The 25055-nt window shown below is 38.0% G+C and overlaps 1 protein-coding gene and 2 long non-coding RNA genes across 6 annotated transcripts in view; 2 read left to right on the top strand and 1 right to left on the bottom strand.

Annotated features, from left to right (window-relative positions):
* Nucleotides 1–7701, top strand: part of LOC140600947 (uncharacterized) — a 41568-nt gene extending 33867 nt beyond the window's left edge. For both annotated transcript variants that reach the window (XR_012004042.1, XR_012004040.1), the window contains exon 5: nt 7521–7701. This is a non-coding gene — a long non-coding RNA (uncharacterized lncRNA). The remainder of the gene's footprint in view (nt 1–7520) is intronic.
* Nucleotides 329–17471, bottom strand: CTSS (cathepsin S). 2 transcript variants are annotated; one of them, XM_072769278.1, is made up of 8 exons: nt 17248–17471; nt 16184–16307; nt 14229–14351; nt 13004–13153; nt 9240–9467; nt 7562–7727; nt 6120–6222; nt 329–786 (listed from the first exon to the last, which is right to left on the bottom strand). In XM_072769278.1, exons 1-8 carry the CDS (start codon nt 17271–17273, stop codon nt 687–689), a joined length of 1020 nt encoding a protein of 339 aa, XP_072625379.1. In that variant the 5' UTR covers nt 17274–17471; the 3' UTR covers nt 329–686. The 2 variants fall into 2 exon arrangements, with proteins under 2 accessions (XP_072625379.1, XP_072625380.1); XM_072769279.1 differs by lacking the exon at nt 13004–13153 and having other exon boundaries at nt 17248–17406.
* Nucleotides 16187–25055, top strand: part of LOC140600949 (uncharacterized) — a 27418-nt gene continuing 18549 nt past the window's right edge. The window contains exons 1-2 of one of the 2 annotated variants that reach the window (XR_012004045.1): nt 16187–16324; nt 22496–22576. This is a non-coding gene — a long non-coding RNA (uncharacterized lncRNA). The remainder of the gene's footprint in view (nt 16325–22495; nt 22577–25055) is intronic. The other variant, XR_012004044.1, reaches the window with a different exon arrangement.

The following is a 25055-nucleotide window of genomic DNA, read 5'->3' as shown; positions in this document are numbered from 1 at the left end:
GTTGGCTTAATTATTTGCCCCCAAAAGATTCTGGCCAAATTCCTGTGACTAGGTAAAAATAATTTGAATTAGTATTTTATGATCATTAAAATTATTCTTCTAAAGTTCTTGAAAACAGATTGTGTCTTAAGTATTTGTCTACCTTAAAAAAATTACTGAATCCTTTAATGTGCAACAATATAATCTGAGCCCTTAGGATATTAATAATCTAGTAGTGTCTTCATGAAAGTTGCCAGAGCCCTTCACCAGCATACTACAATTTACATCCTCATGATAGATTAAAATAGTTACCTAAGGATAAGAAAAGAATGGTATGTGGGTAATGATACAAAGTTGAAAAGAGATATTTATTGAGCGTTTATATGCCATCATATTACAAAAGGGAAAGGACATAAGGGAACTTAAAATGACAAAGCATGTAAAACAAGATGGTGACAAAACAAACATGACAGATTTCTTAGGTTGACCAATTCTCATACAGTTATATCTATAGCGCATTATTAACTTATGTAGCAAATATTTTCCAATATCTTCAAAGTTAAAAAAATAGAGAACCAAACTATATATTCTGTTAGTAGAGCAAATATACAATGGTCACGACACATTTATTTTTACTATTATAGCAGGTAAAATTAAATTAAGAGAAAGTGTTTCAATTTTTTGGACTTGTTATAAAATGAAGAGGTCTAGATTTCTGGGTAAGAGGGATAACTAGCAATCCCACAGTGATTTCCACTGTTTCTTGCCATCCGAATATATCCTTGGTCACCAAAGTTGAGGCCCCAGCTTTAGAAAAAGAAATAACACAAAATTACAAATGAATATAATCAAATCACATTATCAACTTTTTATCTCCTAGATTGTTTTTCTCCTAAAGTGATTATATATGAAAAGCTAAGCTACAAAACAAAATTAGAACAAAATAGTATAACAATTTCCCCAGGGCTTTTAGGCAATTTTCAAAGGATAGTTTGGAAGGCTTTAGTGCTATATTGATGAATAGACTTAATACCTAAGGAAAACAATATAAATTCCAACCCAAACCTTTAATCGTCCTACTTTGTAAATACACTTTCTGCAGGGAAAGGGTGTTATTGTTCTTTCCAAGGCCCCACCTCTAAATGTTTTTGCATAACAGGACCATAGGTTATTATTTTCTATCAAACTTAGATCCCCCCCTTTTTTTAAGATTTTAATTTATTTATTCATGAGAGACACAGATAGAGAGAGAGAGAGAGAGGCAGAGGGAGAAGCAGGCTCCATGCAGGGAGCCGGACGCAGGACTCGATCCCTGGTCTCCAGGCTCACGCCCTGGGCCGAAGGTGGCACTAAACTGCTGAGCTACCCAGGCTGCCCAAGGCTGTATTTTTTTAAAAAGGGGATGGACTCTACTTGAGTCCAATCAAATGTACTCAAACTTGGATAATAGCAAACATAGCCACCTCTACTTACTGAGTATTTAGTGTGCTAAACCACTGAGCCACCCGGGCTGCCCTTGTCTTTTAATACTCATTCAAATAACCTAGCTAAAAAGGCCTTTCCTGACTTCCCAGGTTAGGCCAAGTACTCTTCTGTGCTTCTACACTCTTAATGTTTATCACATTCTATTGCAATGTTCAGTACATGCAACTATCTGTTTTTCTGACTCTATAAGACTATGGGTAACTCAAAGGATGATAAAAAGGCTGTATTTTTCATTGCCAAATCTGCTTGGCACTCTGTCACTTGGTAAATACTCAGTATATGTTTGTTGAATCAAGGTATGAATAAAGATGCAAAAATGAATAAGAGACTATTCTACCTTTAAGAAGTTTATATTCTAGTGATGGAGCATATTTTACAGAAATAGCTAGAATTTATAAGGCATTTCTAAAGCTTAGAATTTAGAGAAACAATTCTGAGTAAATTAATGGAATATGGAGGAGATAGCATGTGAGATAGGTTTTAAGAATGAATAGAATTTTTAGTGAGGTTTTTTCATTCTAAAAGTAATGATACTTGTTAAAGATTTTTGAAAATACATAAAGGTAGAAAAAGATAATCATTATTAACATCTGGCATGAGTAAATATAATCTGAGTAAATATAATTCCTAATACATGGGCTTGATTGTGTAATAGTTTAATATTGTCCCTACTGTTAGACATTCTTGGTTGCTTACTGGTTTTCACTATCAAAGAAGAATGAATGAATACTACAATTTACATAAGTTGGGTATGAAGTTTCCCCATGTTTAGGATTATTTTCCTCATATAGATTCCAAGAAATGAGAAAAAATTGGACAAAGAATGTGAATAGTTAAAACGTTCTTGATTCATATTGCTTTCAAGAAGGATTGTAACAATTTATTCTTCCACTAGAATGCATGACAGTGCCCACTTCACCATTAACAATTGGGATTTTGGTAGGCAGCAATGGGCTTTAAGGGCATTTCAGGAAGATGAAACAGCACAAGTAAAGAAGTAGTAATAGCTAAATGCCTATAAGCTTAGGGAATGATGAGTAAGTAGTTCACTGTGGCCAGAGTGTAAATATGGAGGCATGAGAACATAGGGAAAGAAAAGTCTAGAGAGCTATGCTGGAAACTAGATGATGGAGAATCTTGAATGCCTGGCTGGGCATTTGGACTTCATTATGATGATAATGGTAAACTATTTAAAATTTTTGAAAATAGGTTTACATGATCTATATTTTAAAAATTTACTTCCATAGCTGGGTGACAGTGAAATCTGAATTGGAACAGGAATAGAAAGAAGTATAAAATATGGTTCAAAGGCCAAATGAATAAGGCTTGTGGATTGAGGGAGAAAAAAAAAGAGTCTAAGATGATACCAAGGCTTTGATAACATGAAGATGGTGATGAATTACTCAAAACAGGGAGTGATTTTTCCCTTGGGATTGTTCTAAAATACTTTTGAGGGGTGGAGGATGGAATGGGAGTTTACATGGAAGGAGAGAGGGAATTTGAATTAGACTTGTTGAGAGAGAGAGAGTGTGTGCGTGCATGTGCGTGTGTGTGTGTGTGTGTTGTGAGTCATAGGGTAGGCAGGTGGGAATTTTGGATTTTTTTTAAGATTTATTTATTTGAGAGAGAGATAGCATGCACACATAGTGGGGAGGGGCAAAGGGAGAGAATCTTCAAGCAGACTCCCACTGGGCATGGAGTTGGGGGTGCAGAGCTTGATCTTATGACCCATGAGACCACAACCTGAGCTGAAACCAAGAGTCAGTTGTTTAACTGACTGAGCCAACCCAGATGCTCTGGAAATTTGGATTTTTCGCTAAAGCTGTCAAGTTGGAAGTTGGACATGGAAGGTTGTTGCTTAGTAGAGAGGTTAGTTTTAGAGATTGTGAATTTGGTATCATTCACATAGTGGCAGTAGTTGAAACTCAAGTTGCAGATGAGTTTGTTTTAGTACAGCTGGAGCTGGAGCATAAGGGACAGGTGGAAGAAAATAAGAAATGAGGCTAAAACTAATATAGCAAAATGAGTCAGGATAGTGTTATGTCATAGATGCCAAAGAAATAAATACAGCAGAGAGTTTATAAAGAAGAGAAATTTTTCACATTTCTGTGCTATTACATATCCTTTTTGGGTGATTGGGCAATTTATTTTCCTCCTAACACGTGAGCAATTCCACTCATCTGAAAACTTAATGCAAGTAACTAGTGCCTTCTCTGTGAAACTTTTAGGCATTTAGGCATCTCTTCATCCACAGCCCCGTAGCCATTGAGAGACGTCTATCATTATATCATGATGGGTTGTATTTTATTGTTAAAATATATCTAATTCCCCACTGGACTGTCATGTGAGCTTCTTTGGAACAGGATGATTTCTCATTAATTTTTGTATCTCCAGGGCTTGGATAATGCCATCACATTGTAGATGCCTAGTAAATTCTCATCAACTGAATAAGTGCTGAAAATAGGTTTTGAATTTAAACATTAAAAGATATAAATGGTCTTCAAGAAGAGCGGTTTCAGTAGAGATGGGAAGTCAACAAGAAAACATATACAGGGAGCCCTGGTGGCTCAGTGGTTTAGTGCTGCCTTCAGCCCAGGGCCTGATCCTGGAGACCCAGGATCGAGTCCCACGTCAGGCTCCCTGCATGGAGCCTGCTTCTCCCTCTGCCTGTGTCTCTGCCTCTCTCTCCTTCTGTGTCTCTCATGAATAAATAAATAAAATCTTAAAAAAAAGAAAACATATACAAACAATATACTGTAGGAACCAGACAAGAGAAAAGATGTAAGTGAAAAAATAATGCTTCATATAAAAATGTTATCACTGGTCCAGGCCCAAGCTTATCAGTGCTGTGAATAGATTACAAGTGAACCAGGATGTTGTATCCCTCAACTACTTCCCAATAGGCCATACAAATACTACCATCTTTTTTGTGTGCCATATATTGTGCTAAGGATACAAAGACAATACAAATCTTTACCCAAAAGGGGCATACAGAATATTAGAGGGATAGATAGGTAAATATACATTTTAAATATAATGTATAAAATACTCCAGTATGCATAAGACATTTGGGGAGCATAGGAAAAAGACATTTTACTAGCCCAAGGATTTAAAGGGAAATTTCTGGTATGGAGAATGCCTTAGCTGGTTTTAAAGGAAAAGGAGGAATAAACCAAGTGAGGAAAAAGAATACTCCAGGCAAAGAGAACAGTATAACCAAGATATGAAGATATTAAAGGTAAAATGATATATATGGGAACTCTGTGTAGAGTTCAATTTAACTGGAAAGAAAAGTGTGAAATAAGTGCCAGCAATTGAGCCCGGCAGGGCAGGCAGGGACCACAACATAGATGACTTGTCTTCTCTACTAGGGAACATTAATTTTATATCAAATGGTACTCTGTAGAACAGGTATAAGCCCAGTTTGTCATATTTGAAACAAACCAGTTTGGAAGCAGTACAAAAGATGGGCTTAAGAGTAAAGGAGACCAGTTTGAAGGCTATAGGAATAGTTTGGGCAAGAGACATCTGTACCAAAGCAATAATGGAAGAAATGGAGAGGGGACAGAAGCAAGGACAGATACATGGAAAACTAGTTTGACTTGTTGCTTGATTAGATCTGGAGGGGCCTACAACAAATCCATAGTATCTAATTGAGTGACTTTGTTGTGTGTTATTGCCATTTAGTGATATAGGAAGTTCTGGGGAGGACAATAGGGTAGAGAGGGTTCTGAATTCTTTGGACATATTGAATTTGGAGAAACTAAGATGCATAGAAATGGATATGTCCAGATAAATAAGTCCAAATTTCAGGGCAGAGGATAGAGCTAGAGCTGAGATTTGAAAGCTATCAGCATATAGGTTATAGCTAAAATCCTAAGAATGGAGTGATAGTACCCAGGAAAAATGTAGGCTAAGAAGAATAATGAGCAGGGTGCCTGGGTAGCTCAGTTGGTTGTTTCTGCTTTCAGCTCATGTCATGATCCCAGGGTCCTGGGGTAGAGCCCTGCATTGGGCTGCCTGCTCAGCAGGGAGTCTGCTTTTCCCTCTCCCTCTGCCTCCCCACTCCCGCTCCCACGGGAGTTCTAAATGCTTAGAACTTTAAAATATTTTTGATAATATGATGCCTGCAAGATGATCTGCAGTTTTTTTTTTTAAGATTTTTTTATTTATTTACTCATGAGAGACACAGAGGCAGAGACACACCCAGTTCACGCCCATTTGTGCTCTCTGCTCTCTCTGAAATAAATAAATAAAATCTTAAGTAGAAGAAGAAGAAGGAAGAGGAGGAAGAAGAGGAGGGGATAAGGGGGAGGGGAGGAGGAGGAGTGTCCTGGGGAAAGGATGGAGCCCTGGAGGAAAGACCAATATTTAGGGGCTGAGCAAAGGAATAGATATTTATAAAGGAGACTGAGAAAGAATTATCAAATATTCTAGAAGATAAATCATGAAAACAAACTACTGAAGCCAGAATAGGAAGTGAAGAAATAGGGGCACTGAGTAATAAATTTAGAATGTCACTTTATAAGAAGCTATAAATGTTTATCATTGTCATTATCATGATCCTCATCATCATAATCTTAGGAATGTATTTTTTGAAGCTCCTTTGAATTCCTTATTTTAATTAAATATACATTAAAGTGCAAATATATTACCTGTTTTTCACAAGCCAGTAGTCTTTCCCATTAAGGTTACCATAGCCAACCACTAATACTCCATGATTCACATTCTGAGTACAGGATGGTTCATAGTAGACACCTGAGAATAAAATACAGGTGAAGAAAAAGAGTGAATGGTATGTGGCAATGAAGGACATTTGAAAATGCTATTGCTTTTAGTAGACTATTTTATATACATGGTAAGTTAAATTATAATTTTAGAAACATATACTCTCATTAAACTAGAGTTCATAATTCTTTGCCATCAATGCTGTATTTGTCAGTTTTCTTGCCAAGTTTGGTATCAGTTCAATCACAGCTCCCTTGGAAATCTTTGATAAACAGCTACTTTTATCTAATTTTTTAAGGATCTTATTTATTTATTTATTTATTTATTTATTTATTTATTTATTTAAGAGAGAGCGAGAGCTCTCAAGTGACCATGAGCAGTACGAGGGGCAGAGGGAGAGAGAGAATCTCAAGCAGACTCTGTGCTGAGCACGTACATCCTGACACAGGGCTAAGTCTCACTATTCTCAGATCATGACCTGAGCTGAAATCAAGAGTTGGACATTTAACCAATTGAGACACTCAGGAACCCCCTTTTTCTAATTATTTTTAACTTAGATCTCTATATAACAGAGTCAATATAATTGACTCTTCAATTACTGTATTTCTTTGTATATATTCCTAACTTGTTTATTCTCTATATTTTTATGCTTTCCTAGATGAAATGATCTTTAGGGTGAGATTTTTTTTTTAATCAGTATAGCCATTTATTTATTTATTTATTTATTTATTTATTTAAAGATTTTATTTATTCATTCATGAGAAACAGAGAGAGAGAGAGGCAGAGTCACAAGCAGAGGGAGAAGCAGGCTCCATGCAGGGAGCCCGATGCAGGACTTGATCCTGGGACTCCAGGATCAAGCCCTGGGCCCGAAGGCAGGCGCTAAACCACTGAGCCACCCAGGGATCCCCCATTTACTTTGTTTAACACAATGCTCTAACACTGGTGGGTGTTCTCCTTGTATACTGCAATACTATACCTACAGTGCACAGTGGCTACAGGAGTTAGGAGCCCAGGGTCTGGAGTCAAAGTAACATGGTTTCTAATCCTAGCTAGCTGATCACTTCCAGACTATATGACTTTAGGCAAATTAACTGTCTAAGACTTGTTCATCTGTAAATAAGGGTTATTATGAGGATTAAATAAGACAATGCAGAGAAAGAATTTATCATAGTACTTGGCATGTAGTAGTAGTAAGTTTTGATGAGTATTACTTTACTAATTAAAACCGGGTATTAAAATATATATGTGAAATGGAGGATTTTGTTTAACCTGAACACTCAGAGTTGAGGTGATGGGGAATGATAATATTCTTTCTTGTGATGCAGGGGCAGCATATAACAAAAGGATAATATATCAGAGTTTTTACCACTTCTGTACAGGAAGAAAGAATAGTGGCTCGCATCTATAGCCACAGACACAGGTCCTTTATTGGCCACAGCTTCTTTTAAGGCATCTTCACTGCCAAAGGGAAGTTCAGTATACTTTGAACATGTGGCAGCTCGCTTTTTTGAGTCATATCTGCACTTTCCATTCTGCAAAAAAAGGTATAAATCAGATAAAGAAGTATATTTCAACTTCCTTTATAAATCACCAACATCCTAAGTCTGGATTTCAAATATGTTTTCTTTCCTAATTTAGTTTTTCAAATGTCTAAGTTTCCTTCCTCCTTTTAAAGAAAGAAAAATAAAATCTTCCAAAACAGTTCAATGTTTCACCAGTAATAGAGGAAATACGTAACTATTATATTGTTTTAAATTGTGAACATCTTCATGCATGCATCATAAAGTCCCTCAGACTCTCAAGTGGATTATGGGTGTATACTATGTAAAGATCATAAACTCTATACTAGAACTTTAAAATCTTTTTAAAAAGATTTTATTTATTTATTCGTGAAAACCAGGCTCCCTGTGGGGAGCCTGATGTGGGATGAGATCCCAGGACCCCGGGATCACACCCTGAGCCAAAGGCAGACATTCAACCACTAAGCCACCCAGGTGCTCTTAGAACTTTAAAATATTTTTGATAATATAATGCCTGCAAGATGATCTGCAGTTTTTTTTTAAAGAATTTTTTTATTTATTTACTCATGAGAGACACAGAGGCAGAGACACAGAAGCAGGCTCCATGCAGGGAGCCCATCGTGGGACTCGATCCCTGGACTCCAGGTTCACGCCCTGGGCCAAAGGCAGGTGCTAAACTGCTGAGCCACCCAGGGATCCCCTGATGATCTGCTGTTTAAATGAAGGTTTATAAAGACCATGTAATCTGAAAAACATTTAGAGAGTATATTTTCATAGGAAAAGAGAGGTTATAGGGGTAGCCTGGGTGGCTCAGCGATTTAGCGCCACCTTCGGCCCAGGGTGTGATCCTGGGGACCCGGGATCGAGTTCTGTGTCAGGCTCCCTGCATGGAGCCTGCTTCTCCCTCTGCCTCTCTCTGTCTCTTTCTGTGTCTCTCATGAATAAATAAGTAAAATCTTAAAAAAAAAAAAAAAAAGGAAAAGAGGTTATAAATTCACTTTTGTTGTGCATCCTTTTAAATGCTTAATAAGAAAAAGAACTTGAAAGAAATAAACCAAAACAATGGTGGTTAAGGTAGGTTTTGGAGTGGTATTTTTTATCTTTTCTAAATTTTCTGTAATATGGATATATTAATTTAATAAAATATGTCATGAGCTTGTGAAGAGGAAGAAGACAGCATTATGTAGTTAGTGTTTTGGTAGAAGATTGATGTTGTCAATGATCTGAGAATAAGGTTGAGCATGGGAGGCCGTAGGAAAAACAAGTTAAAATGCCAGGTAGACAGAGAATTCTGAGGTTTATTGAAAATCCATTTCTTTAAGCATGAATTCTACTTGCTTAAAACCATTCTGTCTCTGATAAATTAAGACTATTGAATAAGGAAGAAAACTCTCAAAAATATAAGAATTCCTGATCAGGATTTTCATACACTGCTTCTCAAGCAATTGGCTTGGTTGTGAGTTTAGTTCAGCTAGTAAGGGATAGCATAAAGTCATAGATTAGCACAAAAAGTTTGTGACATACCATGGCTTTGTAGGGATAGGAAGCTTCTGAATCAATGCCGTTGTTATCAATAATATACTGGAAAGCAGTTGTCATGAAACCGCCATTGCAGCCTTTATTCCCATATTTTTCAGTTGAGCAATCTACCAAGTTCTGTGCACTCAGAGACACCAGCTTTCCTGTTTTTAGCTTCAGTTGTGCTTCCAGGGCCCCCACAGCGCTGAAAGCCCAACAAGCACCACAAGAACCCTAAAATAGAGACAAAGTCACAAAGGCAATCATAAAAAGTCAGTAAGGAAGACTTCTATAACACAAACTGGGCACCTCCCAACACATGTCAGCTCCTCCCCCATTACAATTTCTTCATTTCTTAGACATGGACATGAAGACTAAATACTTGATTGTTCTCTTCTCAGAACAAGGTCCAATATTGATAGAGATTTGCAAATGGCTGAGCTCAAAGCATAATTGCCGTGGTCAAATATATTAAGAAACAGTACTTACTAAAAAAAAAAAAAAAAAAAAAAAAAAAAAAAAGAAACAGTACTTACTGAGCATGTGCTAGATCCCAGCTATCTTTACCTATAAATGAGGTAGACTGTCATCTACAGTACAGTGATTTTGAGAGGAGCTAGGATGATTCTCTTGACCTAAAATACCCTTTCTCTTGTCAAATAAGGCCTGAAAATATAAGGTTAAATCTTTTCAAACATTTTTAGCTTCATAATTTTTTGATCAAAGATCTTTTACAGGGAAGCATAAACAAACAGAAAAACACAAAGCTGCTTTAGTTAAAAAAGGTCCAGAGCCCTATCATAATTGTTCTAATTCAGATCTTCCTTCATTCCACCTTGTTCTCTACCCAAAGGAAGCAAATTTAATTTGATTTTTTAAAAGATTTTATTTATTTATTTATTCATGAGAGACACAGAGAGGGGCAAAAACATAGGCAGAGGGAAAAGCAGGTTCCCTGCTGAGCAGGAAGCCTGATGCGGGACTCCATCCCAGGATCACGACCTGAGTTGAAGGCAGACGCCCAACCACTGAGCCACCCACGTGCCCCTGATTTTGTTTTCGGTTTAAGCAAAATCACCCATTAAAATGCAAGCATGCAGAGAAAGGAGCTCGTTAAGTTATTTATTTATTTATTTATTTATTTATTTATTTATTTATTTATGAGAGACATAGAGAGAGACACAGGCAGAGGGAGAAGCAGGCTCCATGCAGGGAGCCCAAGGTGGGACTCGATCCCAGGTCCCCAGGATCATGTGCTGGGCTGAAGGAGGTGCTAAACCGCCGAGCCACTCAGGCTGTCCCTTGTTAAATTATTTATAGTTAACACCTAAACATGCATTGGATCTTCCCAAACTTTCTTTTTTTTCCCCCAAACTTCCATTTTATTTTACTTTATCTTTTAAAGTAGGCTCTATGCCCAACATGGGGCTTGAATGCATGATTCTGATGTTGAGAGTTGCATGCTCCTACTGACTAAGCCAGCCAGGTGTCCCCAAGCTTTTATTTTATTTTATTTTATTTATTCATGAGAGACAGAGAGAGAGGCAGAAACACAGGCAGAGGGAGAAGCAGTCTCCATGCAGGGAACTTGACATGGGACTCGATCCCTGGTCTCCAGGATCACGCCCTAGGCTGAAGGCAGCGCTAAACCGCTGAGCCACTTGGGCTGCTCCCAAGTTTTTATTTTAGAGAAGCTCTAATAAGAAACCCAAAACTAATTACAAGAAAAATATCTAGGTAGAAAAGAATAAGATACTGGCAGTCCATTTACTTCTTAAATTTTACTTTCTTGGAGAGAAAATGAGTGAAAATATCAGTGAGGGTGACAAAACATGAGAGACACCTAACTCTGGGAAATGAACAAGGGGTAGTGGAAGGGGAAGTGGGCGGGGGGTTGGGGTGACTGGGTGATGGGTATTGAGGGTGGCACTTGGCCGGATGAGCACTGGGTGTTATGCTGTATGTTGGCAAATTGAACTCTAATAAAAAATTTTTACTTTCTTCATTGGTCACCAGCCAGGGGATACTGCTTAGAACACTTAGATTCCTCTCCCTTATCCTGACCTCTGAGGTGATGCATGTGTTTTGCCCTTAGTTATCTCTAACTAATTGAGGATTTTTGCTGCTTTTTTTTTTAATTTTTTTTATTTATTTATGATAGTCACACACAAAGAGAGAGAGAGAGAGAGAGAGAGGCAGAAACACAGGCAGAGGGAGAAGCAGGCTCCATGCACCGGGATCCCGACGTGGGATTTGATCCCGGGTCTCCAGGATCGCGCCCTGGGCCAAAGGCAGGCGCCAAACCGCTGCGCCACCCAGGGATCCCTTTTTTTTTTTAAGTAGGCTCTATACCCAGTGTAGAGCCCTACCTGGGTCTTGAACTCATGACTCTGAGATCAAGAGCTGAGCTGAGCTCAAGAGTCAGATGCTTAACCAACTAAGCCACCCAAGCACCCCTTAAAGCAAACTAACGGATATACAAAAACAGGAACAAATTTTTAAAAACTGTACTGTATTTCTTATTGTAACAATGCAAGCGTAGTCATGAGTTTACTTGACTGGTACAATTTATAGGCTACTCTCAGCTCTAGGTTTCTCCTCTCTTTCAACACTGAAATGGAGGAAGAAACCTCCTGATCGATACGCTCTCACACACAATACTGTTTCTCAAGCAATTGGCTTGGTGAAAGGTCCAGTGCAGTTGATGGATAGTATGAGCACTAAAAGTCTGCCTTAAAGAACTCTATTTGCTCAGTTCATAGTTTTATCTAATGTGGCTGTAACCATTGGTGTTCTATCAATTTAGATTTATATAAGTTTGGTAACTTACCCTAAAGGATTGTGAGTAATCTTTAGGCAATGTTTTCTAGAATTAATAAAAAACAAAAGAAATAGTAGCCTGTGAGTTTCAAATATTCCCCTAAAAAACATGTTAAGGAAAGTGGCCACAGTAGGACAAAACAAGGATTAAACGGTGGAAAATACATTAAAGTATGATATGTGGTCATTGTCCTCAGGAATTTGCAATTTATTTATTTTTCTTTAAAGATTTATTTATTTATTTATTTATTTATTTATTTATTTATTTATGAGAGAGAGAGAGAGAGAGGCAGAAGCAGGCTCCATGCCAGGGCAGGATCGTGCCCTGGGCCAAAGGCAGGCGCCAAACTGCTGAGGCACCGAGGGATCCCCAGGAATTTACAATTTAAAATTTAGTTGGGACAGGACGCCTCGGTGGCGCAGTGGTTGAGTGTCTGCCTTTGGCTCAGGGCGTGATCCCGAGGTACAGGGAACAAGTCCCCTATCGGGCTTCCTGCATGGAGCCTGCTTCTCCCTCTGCCTGTGCCTTTGCCTCTCTGTATCTCTCGTGAATAAATTTTTTTTAAAAATCTTAAATAAATAAATAAATAAAATTTAGTTGGGAAGACAAGAATAAGAAAAATCATTAGAAATAACATAAGGGGGTGTGGGGTGGGGGGGCAGCGCAGGTGGCTCAGCGGTTTAGCGCCGCCTTCAGCCCAGGGTGTGGTCCTGGAGTCCCGGGATCGAGTCCCATGTCGGGCTCCCTGCATGGAGCCTGCTTCTCCCTCTTCCTGTGTCTCTGCCTCTCTCTCTCTCTGTATGTCTCTCATGAATAAATAAATAAAATTAAAAAAAGAATAAAGAAAGAACATAAGGGAGATTCCACTGCCAAATTATGTAGCTAGACTAAGTATTGACAGAAAAGAAACTCTTCCTGGGGTACAGAAGCCTGGGATGACAATACTCACCTGGTATTTCACTTCAGTAACACAGCCCTTCTCTCTCCAGTCCACAGAATCAGGCAATTTCTGATTAGAGTTTGACCTATAAGTGACATTTCTCTGCCATTGGCTGGGAACTCTCAGGGAACCCATCAAAGATATCACTTCTTCACCAGTCTACAAGGTAAATATATTCACTTATGACCTTCTTTTCAATATTCTTTTTCTTTTTTTAAGATTTTATTTATTTATTTGAGAGAGAGAGAAAGAGAGAGACAGAGCATGGGCAGGAGAGAGGGGCACAAGGAGAGGGAGAAACAGACTTCCCTCTGAGCAGGGAGCCCAACGCCATCCCAGGACCCTGGGATCATGACCTGAGCGGAAGGCAGACACTTAACCAACTGAGCCACCCAGACACCCCTCTTTTCAGTATTCTAATAACTGTAACTTTTAATATATTTAACAACTGAGAAAATTAGTGGTAGTTGTGACCAACATGGGTACTGCTGTCTGATAGGGGAATTATCTGGATTTCTTTCACACTTTGTCTTAGCACCCAGTCAGGCATTGGGAAGAAGAAAATAGTAAAAACTAGAAGTTACAGGAAGGCAGATTTTTGGTTTAAAGCAAGGCCGAATTTTATAAAAGGGCTGTTTAAAAAGTGGACTGAACTGGTTTTCCTTTTGAGAAAGAATTACAAAAGAGATGCCTGCATTTAAATAGAAATTTAATCTACCTGGGGTGTTCTCTTCCAAGAGGCACTGTGATTCTTAATTTTGGTCTCAACAGTAAAGTTTTGTAGGGTAGAAAAAAATCTAAAAACTAATGGAGAGTATTTGTGATGTTAAATACCCACACTCCCTCATTAAGAAAGCAGGTGGAACCATACTGAATTATCACTTTAGAGGTACCTAAGTATGGTAACTTACTCTAAAAGATTGTGAGTAATATTTAGGCAATGCATTCTAGAATTAATAAAAAACAAAAAGCAATAGTAGCCGGTGAGTTTCAAATATTCCTCTAAAAAATTTATTAAGGAAGGTGGTCACAGTAGGACTAAACAAGAAATCTGCAAATTCTTCTGTCCTTAAATTCTACTGTTTTCTAACTTCGTACACACACACACACACACACACACACACACACACACACACACACACATTACTTTGCTGTTTACCTTCAGATTGCCTTTGGGGAAATGGAAATCATTCTTACCCATAGATGAAAGTAGGATTATTTGTAATTTACTTACCATGTCTCCCAGATGGTTCATGCCTAGATCATATGAATGCATTCCCATTGAGTGTTCCAGATTGTGAAGCATCACAAATTTTAGATTTTTTTCCCAGATGAGACGCCGTGCTACTTCCTCATTCTAAAATGTAAGGAAGAAGAACATAGTCACAGGCATATATGTTAAAGATATTGGAGGTTCAGTTCCAGACTACTGTGGTAAAGCAAATATCAGAATAAAGTTAATCAAATGAAGATTTTGGTTTCCCTGTGCATAGAAAAGTCATGTTTATACTATACTGTAGTTTATTAAGTGTGCAGTAGCATTATATTATATGAACTTTGAGATAAATTATAAAGGTAGGATACTAATCAAAAGTAATTTTCATTCATTCCAAGGGACTGGAGTCATTAAAAAGAGAGATAGTATTCATTTAACCAGATAATGGTGCTAACTGAACATCTAACTCTAGTTAACTTTGAAATTAGAGGCCTGTTTCTAAAGGGGACTGGATGAGGGTAAAATTCATCACTACTAAGAAAATGGGAAGCCTGGGTGGCTCAGCGGTTGAGCATCTGCCTTCAGCTCAGGGCGTGATCCCAGGATCCAGGATGGAATCCCTCATTGGGCTCCTGTGGGGAGCCTGCTTCTTCCTCTGCCAGTGTCTCTGCCTCTCTGTGTCTCTCAGGAATAAATAAATAAAATCTTTAAAATAAATAAATAAATAAAATCTTTATTTTTAAAAAAGTACATTTCTTTAAAAGATTTTTTTAAAAGATCCCAGATCCCGGATCCAGGTACCCTTCAGCCCTGAGCTGAAGGCAGATGTTCAACCACGGAGCTACCCAGGGGTCCCTAGAGATTTTATTTTTAAGCAATCTCTATACCCAATGTGAGGCTCAACCCTACAATCCCAAGATTTAGAATTACTTGCTCCACTGACTGAATCAGCCAGCTGGGCCTCAGAAGTAAATTTTTTAAGTAGGCACTATGCCCAACATGGGGCTTGAATTCAATGACCCTGACATTAATAGTTGTGATTAAGAGTCTACTGACTGAGCCTGCCAGGCATCCCCAAGCTTAGAAATATGATATAGTTATAGGACTTAGTTATTTGAAGCACGAGGGTTAAGATCTTAAAAACCAGTAAGTATGCATTGAGAGGCACCTAGGTGGCTCAGTGGTTGAGCGTCTGCCTTCTGCTCAGGGTCCTGGGATTGAGTTCTGCATCAGGCTCTCCACAAGGGAGCCTGCTTCTTCCTCTGCCTATGTCTCTGCCTCTCTCCTTCTGCCTATGTCTCTTCTCTCTCTCTCACAGAGAGAGAAATTTACTCTCATGAATAAATAAATAAAATCTTTAAAACAACAACAACCAATGAGTATGCATTGAAGTAAAAACAAAAGTACAAAGTGGGAATTGAAAGTAAAAAACATCTGGTAATGCTTCTATATGCCCAGGACTGAAATAAGGTCTTTTTGTCCTTGAATATGTACTTTATCCCCCTTGGCCTGGAATGTTCATTCGAGTTACGATTTTGTTTGCTCCCTGACTTCTATGAATTCTCAGCTCACACATCCAGAATTCAACCTTCAATGAGGGTGCTTCCTTAAGCATTCCATCATATATAGCGAATAATCTCTCTGAACCTCTCACAGCCGTTTCCCAGAGCCCGCCAGCTCTAGGTCTCACTAGACCCCCAATGTCTTGCTTTATTTTTCTCTACTGCTCTTATCACCACCTAACATACTATATATCTGCTTATTTATTTACTTAGTTTCTGTCTTGCCTGCTGAGATATGAGTTCCACAAAAACAGGAACTTTGTTTTTTTCTTGCTATATTCTCTGGTACCAAGAATAGAATCTGGCAAGAAATGAGTGTGTAAGCATTTATGGAAAACATTGCTCATAAGAATCTAAGTTTCAGGAGGAGAAAGCATAGAATACTTGAGTAAAAGCAAATTGCTCACTAACCTCTTCCTTGTATTGTTTGCTGTAGGTTTTCTTCCAGAGATTCCAGTGATGATCCAGAGTGGGATCTTTATGTACTTGTGCCACTGCATAGGAGCACAACGGAAGCAGCCCAACTAGCCATTTCCTTATGTTAAAGGAAAGGTAACATAAGAGGAATAGTTGTTAGCTGCACATATTATGCCCATATTTTTTCATTAAAATAAATAGCAACATAAAGTCTGTCAGAAGGACAATAGAAATCAGAATTATAGAGGAAACTTTCTGTGATTTATTGTCACAGGGAGTAACGGTAGATTTATGACTCTAATACCACTTCCAATACTTTGTAGCGCTTTAAAAAGTAATTTTCAGAAATTTCTTAATATCTAGTATATCAAACTTTCATCCAAGGTAGGGGGAATTGGGTAGGGGAGGGAGGCAGGGATTTTACAGGATTTGCCAACAAATCTAATCAAGGGAAATTGTCACACACACCCCTATCCATAAGAGGAAGGCAAACTGAAAAATCAGTTTATCTAAATAAGTTTTGAATACAGGGGCTCTTCTTAACTGGTCTATTTATATATCCACAACATTTAGAGGTAGTTGAAAGACAACTCCTATGTATCGTTTTCAAATCCTAGAATCATTTAATTTTTAAGTCATTTTTCCAATAACGAAAATACCCACTTCAAAGGAAGCACTTAAGTAAATTTTTGAAAACACCACTTCTATATTTAATACAAAAAGACTTTAACAGTAATTCAGTGACTACCTCCCTCAAACTGGATTCTATTTTCTGTTTTATTTTAAATTCAAAAGAGCTGGAATTTTAGCCATGTCATTCTTCAAATTATATTCCAAAGAAAGTTATGTTTCAGGCACAGGTTTAGATGTGTAAGCAGACATTAACTTTTCAAAAATAGATTCTTTTTAGTCAAAAAAAGAAGAGGCAAATTGAATGGCACAATATTTTAGTTTACTTCCTGAAACCAAAGATTTAAAGCCTGGCAAGCACAGCAAGCTAAAGACACAAACAGAGGGTTTAAAGATCAAACAGTAGAAAAAGAACAAACAGTACATACATGAAAGAACCTGCAGGTGCTCCCATACTAATAATGCCTGGTGGTGAATCCTCTCCAAAGATTTTAAGGCAGCAAAGAGACTTCAGTTAAATTGACTTTAAAAAGAAATCAGGCTTGTCACATGAGACATCCACAATGAGGAAGTGAACTTTCATTTCAGTTTCATTTAAAATTTAACTACATCAGCTATCTCTGGCCCTCACCCTTATGGTTTTGGAGACAAAGTGGGTACAGTAAGCCGTCAAAAAGAGCCCCCAGTGGAGCAGATCAGTAGAACAAACTCAGCAAAATAGGAGCAGTGCCAATTTACCCTTTAATCCCTCATCATTTTGATAATTCACTTTACCTCAAAACACCAATTTTCAGATGGAAACATTTATTTATGAGGAGATTAGGATTAAGCTCCTGAATCATCTAGCTTCCTCCAGAATTTCCTATGAAAACCTGTGACCATCCATCACTACTACTCTCTCATGCTCACTCAGCTATTCCTTGGTTCATCAATTCAAAATGTCTTTTTTTTTTTTTTTAAAGATTTTATTTATTCATGAGAAACACAGAAAGAGAGGCAGAGACATAGGCAGTGGGAAAAGCAGGCTCTCTGCAGGGAGCCTGATGCGGGACTCCTCCAGGGATCACACCCTGAGCTGAAGGCAGACACTCAACTGCTGAGCCACCCAGGCGTCCCCAAAATGTCTTTAGGGATAGTAATATGTATTAGGTTATTTATAGAAAGAAAAATATACCTAGGTACATCTAAGTGTTAGAATGGTTAGCTAAGTAGAGGCAGGGGTAAGATGAACTAGCATTTTATTTTTTTATTTTATTTTTATTTTTTTTAAAGATTTTTTATTTATTCATGATATACACAGAGAGAGAGAGAGAGGGAGAGAGAGGCAGAGGGAGAAGCAGGCTCCATGCAGGAAGCCCGACGTGGGACTCGATCCCAGGTCTCCAGGATCACACCTTGGGCCAAAGGCAGGCGCCAAACTGCTGAGCCACCCAGGGATCCCCTGAACTAGCATTTAAAAAATAATTTGCATATTCTTAATTACTAATGAGGTTGAACATCTTTTCACACATCATGGACCATTCGAGTTTTCTGTGAAATGCCTCATATGTTTTGTTCATTTTCCTATTGTATTGTTGCTTTTACTTAGTGTTTTGTAGTTTTATATATATATATATTCTGGCTACTAATCTTCAACAGTTTTATATCCTAAAAATATCTTCTCTCAGTCTTTCATAGATATCTAGCTTATATTGACTTTTTCTATATGAAATTTTACAATATTGATGTAGAAAAATTTATTCACTTTTACCTTTGATATATGTTTTTTTGGTCTTATTTAAGAAAATTTTTTTCATTCCAATGTAAAAAAGATACACTCATTTAATCCTCATAGTTTTAGAATATTATATTTTTCTTTTTTATGGTCGTTGCTTTTAGGTTTTTATTTCATTTGGAATTTAGTTTTTGTTTATGATATGAAGTAGGGAGCTTATTTATTTGTTTTCCCATTGTGATGGGAAACCTCTATCATATACCAAATTCCCATATATACAAAGGTGAGTTTCTGAGCTCACCAATTTGCTTTCTTTCTATTGCTCTTTCAATAACACACACTTTTAATTAAAAAGGTTTTTTTTTTTTTTAAGATTTTATTTATTCATGTGAGATACAGAGAGAGAGAAGAAGAGACACAGGCAGAGGGAGAAGCAGGCTCCATGCAGGGAGCCCGATGTGGGACTCGATCCCAGGACTCCAGGGTCAGGCCCTGGGCCAAAGGCAGGCGCTCAACCGCTGAGCCACCCAGGGATCCCCAATTAAAAAGGTTTGTAAATCTTTTGAAGTCTAGTAGGACAAGTTACCCCTGTAACTCTTATGTTTGTTTTCCTTTTTCAAAGTTGTCTTAGCATTTTGTGCATCGTAGCTTTTCCATGTGAAAATTTTAAATCAGTTTATCAAGTTTTCTGAAAAATTTTATCAGACTTTTTATTTGAATGGCTGAATTTGTATTTATATTGAATTGCAATATATATAGTTGCATTGCTGTATATGGAATTACATACATATAAATATATACATTTGGGGAGACTCAATGTCATATTGAGTCTTCTGTTAGTAGACATTTTCAGGTTTGTAGTCATTTAGCTTTAACATTTTTTTTACATATTTTAAACATATATGAAAGTAGAGATAATAGTGAAATGAGCCCCCATAAAACTATTATCTTGCTTCAAGTTATCCATACATGACCAATGTTGTTTTATTTACACTCGAATTACCCAGATTATTTTGAAGTAAATCCTAGAAATCAAATTATTCCCTGTATAAATATTCCACTGTGTATCTCTAAAAGATATTCTTAAATATAACTATAATACCATTATCACATCTGAAATAAATTAATCATAATTTCTTAATGCCATCAAACATGTTGTTGGAATTCACATTCTCCTTAATATATTTTTAATTCATTTTTTATGATGCCCAACCACTCAACTGCTGAGCCACCCAGGAGTTGGGATCTGGTTTCTTTTAATAGAAAGGATGTTTAAATACATAATCTAGGCACCAGGAATGTTACTGAATCAGATTGACCACTGTTTCTAAGCCTTTCAAAAGACAGAGCTAGGGAGTTTCATTGTATGTAATTTAAAAATATATTATAGGGGATCCCTGGGTGGCTCAGCGGTTTGGCGCCTGCCTTTGGCCCAGGGTGCGATCCTGGAGTCTGGGGATCGAGTCCTGCTTTGGAGTCCCACATCGGGCTCCCTGCAGGGAGCCTGCTTCTCTCTCTGCCTCTCTCTCTGTGTCTCTCATGAATAAATAAATAAAATCTTTTAAAAAATAAAAAATAAAAATACATTATATATCATACAATTATTATGTATATTATATATAATTATTATATAGATTAAATAAATCTCAAGATCACACTGATACTTCAAATTCAAATTCAAGGGTATGGAGTTTTTAACCTAACTTCACCAATCTTTCATCTGTACCTTTTTCAAACATGATGAAAATTTCAGTTCTCTAAAATATCAACATACTCATTTAATTTATCCCATAGTATTACATAACAATACCAAGCCACCACCAATAAGATTATTACTGAGAATTCAAAGATTTTAGAGGAGGGCAAATTTTGCCCCCGTTAGGACATATTCTGCTAAGAATGTAAATCAATCATTTTGTTTTAAGTCACCTGAAATAGTTCCCTGTATGGTTACACCACCACTGAAATAACCAGTAAAGTTCATTTGTTTCATTTTGCTTCTGATTTTTTTTTTTTTTTTTGAGAGAGAGAGAGAAAGGGAGAGAGTGCACATGCATGGGGGAGTGAGGAAAGGGACAGTGGGAGAGGGGGAGAGAGAATTTTAAACAGGCTCTGTGCCCAGTGCAGAACTCTATGTGGGGATCCATCTCATGACCCTGAGATCAAGACTGAGCTAAAATTAAGAGCCACCCAGGCACCCCTCATTTTACTTCTGATTTTTATAGGCTCTTTTCAAATTTATGTAATTTTGTTTTATAATTATATACAATATATAAATGGACCCAAACCCAGATCAGCAAAATGAGGTATATTCAAAGAAGTCTCACTTGCATTTCTGTTTTCTCTGTACTATTCCCTCCCTCCCTTGATAATAGGTAACCATTTAAACAATTTACAGTTTGTCTTTCCATTAAAAAAAAAGGAAATATGCAAATGTATTATTATCCCTCCTTTCTTATGTGAAAGATAATATGTTATACGTATTTTTCTCCACCTTTTTTTTCAACTTAACATTGTGCTGGAAGACTTTCAATACTTAGAAATAGGAAAAGAAATGATCAGGTGTCCTTTCAGTGGAGTCTGGGCATTGTATATTAGACCCTGAGGCAGGAGGCAGGAATATCTGATTCTGGGACCCCTGGGTGGTTCAGCAGTTGTTCTTTGGCTCAGGGAATGATCCTGGAGTCCCAGGATAGAGTCCCGTATCGGGCTCCCTGCATGGGACCTGCTTCTCCTTCTGCCTATGTCTTTGTCTATCTCTCTGTGTCTCTCATGAATAAATAAATAAAATCTTTAAAGTCTCCGAGGGCTTATAGTAGATGTTTTCTATGTTTTTTCAGCTTTTCCTATTTGTCTTCATTGGGAAGATTGGACTGAATTCCCTAGTTCACCATACTCAAAGGGCAAATCTCTGATTCACTATTTTATCACTCCTCCACCATCCAATAGAAATATAAGGCAAGCCACACTGTACTTTTAAATTTTCTGGTAGCCTTTTTAAAAAAATTTTTAGTAGCCTTTTTTAAAATAAAAAAATTCAAAAAAATAAAATAATACTGCCTTTCCATGGAGTCTTCTCTTTTTTTTCATCTTTTTCTTCTCTTTATTCTCATATTTTTTCAATATACTTTTATGACACTTACAAATTATACCACCCAGTTTGAACTTATTTTGTATTTTTATTACATAAGATAGTTTTATCTCCCCAGCTAACTGAAGAACACAGAATCCTATTTTACTCATCTTTGTTCTGTGGCTTAACAGATGTCAAGACATAATTAATAAATATTTGTTGGATTAATTTTTGTAATTACAATCTTCTGTATGTTTTATCTTCACTTTTGATTCATAACCCCTTGGCAGTGGTTTCTGAGGTTTTTCTTTCTTTCTTTCTTTTTTTTTCCTGAGGCTTTTAGCCTTAGGTTTCTCTGCTGCTTCTGTTCTCCTGGTATAGAAAAGTTGATTAAAAAATATAGTATTTAGGGACACCTGGGTGGCTCAGCAGTTGAGCATCTGCCTTCGACTCAGGGCATGATCCCAGGGTCTAGGATCAAGTCCCGTGTTGGGCTCCCCTGCATGGAGCCTACTTCTCTCTCTGCCTGTCTCTCTGCCTCTCTCTCTATGTCTCTCATGAACAAATAAATAAAATCTTAATATATATATATATATATATAGTATTTAGATACATTGAGGAAACATGTTATTACATAGTCTATCCCATGTATACTTAGTACATTTTATAAACATAAAATCATCCTGCAACATTCTACAGCTATAAATTAGGTTTTTGTATGGCAGTTTCCTTTGAAATGGGGCACCCTCGCTGCTGCAAATTTCCTTAACTACAGATTCTCTGCGACTTACAATTTTTCAACTTTATGATGGTGCAAAAGTGATATGAGTTCAGTAGAAACCTTACTTTGAATTTTACATTTTTATATTTTGATCTTTTCTTGGGCTAGTGATATATGCTATGATATGCCCTGGTGATGCTGGCCAGCAGCAGGGAGATGCAGCTCTGTGTTGGTCACACAGTCACGAGGGTAAGCAACGAATGTACTTATAACTATTCTCTACCCATACAACCATTCCATTTCTTGCTTTGAGTACAGTATTCATTAAATAGTCAACACTTTATTACATTAGATATTAGATTAGGTTACATTATTAAACACTTTATTATAAAATAGGCTTTGTGTTAGATGTTAGCCAGTAGGCTGATATGAGTGTTCTGAGCATGTTTAAAGTAGGCAAGGCTAAGCTATGGTGTTCAGTAGATTAGGCATATTAAATGCATTTTCAACTCCAACTCCAATATTTTCAAATTATGATGGATTTATGCAGATGTGACCCCATCATAAGTTGAGGAGGATCTGTAGAGAGATTAAAAACAAGCTGTAGTACATTTCTAAATATTATCTAGAAGTCATCTCCCTTCTATCACAGATGAAGAAATATCTCCTGAATGATCTGGGAAAGGGAAATGAAAGCAGAATAAGGAAGTTTAGGGTTTCTCCAGGTTTTAAAGTCACCATCTTTTAGCCTCACATATTCTCAAAGTTAGCTGCTTCGGGTTTCTCTGAGGAACTATCTTACTTAAAGAGAAGGGCTCTGAATTTTAGGTGATACGGATCTTAGTTTTATTCTCTGTTAACTTACCCAAGTGACTAACTTTGCCCTGGGAATTTAATAACATACATTATTTCCTTTTTTTTTTTTAAGATTTTATTTATTTATTCATGAGAGACACACAGAGAGAGAGAGAGACAGAGACACAGGCAGAGGGAGAAGCAGGCTCCCTACAGGGACCCTGACATGGGACTTGATCCCGGGTCTCCAGGATCACGCCCTGGGCTGAAGCCCAGCACTAAACCACAGAGCCACCCAGGCGTCCCAGACATTATTTCCATAGTTAAAATAGCTCACTTGGATCCCTGGGTGGCTCAGCGGTTTAGCACCTGCCTTTGGCCCAGGGCACGATCCTGGAGTCCCAGGATGGAGTCCCACATCAGGCTCCTGGCATGGAGCCTGCTTCTCCCTCTGCCTGTGTCTCTGCCTCTCTCTCTCTCTCTCTCTCTCTCTCTTTCTTTCTCTCTGTCTATCATGAATAAATAATCTTAAAAAAAATAAAAAATAAAATAAAATAAAATAGCTCACTTATTACTGACTCTTCTGCCCAAGAAATACACAAAGATGAGATGAAGAAAACCTTAATAGAGTATAGGAGACTAGAAAATCAATTACCTTTATGTTAAAATTGTTCAGGCTACACTTTGAGGAATGAAAACAGGGCTTCTACTCTTCTCCATTCGACAGACACCTGCATCTTCTGGGGCAGTGCCAGCTGCATCCATCCTGGAGACACAATGATGAAGTTCAGAGTAAGTGGATTTGGCTGTATTTGGCACCTGGTCATGGGGGCTGCTTTTGACTCTGGCAGAGTCGATATTGTTGCCATTAATGAACCCTTCATTGACCTCAACTACATGGTCTACATGTCCTGTTAAGACTCTACTCATAGCTAATTCAATAGCACAGTTAAGGCTGAGAATGGGAAACTCGTCATCAGTGGAAAGTCCATCTCCATCTTCCAGAAGCAAGACCCACCACCAACAAATGGGGTGATGCTGGTGCTGAGTATGTTGTAGCACCCACTGGGGTCTTCACCACCAAGGAGAAGGCTGGGGTTCACTTGGAGGGTGAGGCCAAGAGTGTCATCATCTCTGCCCCTCCTGCTAACGCCCCCATGTTTGTGATGGGTGTGAACCATGAGAGAATTATGACAACTCTCTCAAGATTGTCAGCAATGCCTCCTGCACTACCAACTGCTTGGTCTCAGTGGTCAAGGTCATCCATGACAATTGTAGAGGGACTCATGACAATTCATGCCATCACTGCTACCCAGAAAGCTGTGGATGCCCCCCTCTGGGAAGCTGTACCCTGATGGCCGAGGGGCTGCCCAAACATCATCCCTGCTTCTACTGGTGCTGCCAAAGCTATAGGCAAGGTCATCTCTGAGCTGAATGAGAAGTACACTATCATTGCCTTCCATGTTCCCACCCATGAAATGTCAGTCATGGATTTGACCTGCCTCCTGGAGAAAAGCTACCAGGGACTCCTGGGCGACTCAACGGTTGAGAGTCTGCCTTTGGCCTACGTCGTGATCTCAGGGTCCTGGGATCAAGTCCCATATTGGGCTCCCTGCAGGGAGCCTGTTTCTCCTTCTGCCTATGTCTCTGCCTCTCTCTGAGCATCTTATGAATAAATAAATAAAATCTTAAAAGCAAGCAAGCAAGCAAACTACCAAATACAATGACATCAAGAAGGTGATGAAGGAGCCATCAGAGGGCCCCCTCGAGGGCATTGTGGGCTACTACAATGAGGACCATGTTGTCTCCTGTGACTTTAACAGTGACATCCTCTCTTCCTCCTTTGATGCTGGGGCTGGCATTGCTTTCAATGACCACTTTGTCAAGCTCATTTCCTGGCATGGCAATGAATTTGGCTATAGCAACTGAATGT

This window comes from Canis lupus, chromosome 12 (genome assembly GCF_048164855.1).
Source record: "Canis lupus baileyi chromosome 12, mCanLup2.hap1, whole genome shotgun sequence".
Lineage (NCBI taxonomy): Eukaryota > Metazoa > Chordata > Mammalia > Carnivora > Canidae > Canis > Canis lupus.
This window is presented reverse-complemented; position numbering and strand designations above follow the sequence as displayed.

Bases quoted from the DNA above. Each gene is read 5' to 3' on its own strand.
- CTSS (XM_072769278.1), bottom strand. From the start codon at position 17,273: ATGGGAGCACCTGCAGGTTCTTTCAT. The intron at 14,352-16,183 runs GTTAGTGAGCAA...CTTACATTTTAG, and splicing joins GCAAACAATACAAGGAAGAG to AATGAGGAAGTAGCACGGCG. The intron at 13,154-14,228 runs GTAAGTAAATTA...TTTACCTTGTAG, and splicing joins TGAACCATCTGGGAGACATG to ACTGGTGAAGAAGTGATATC.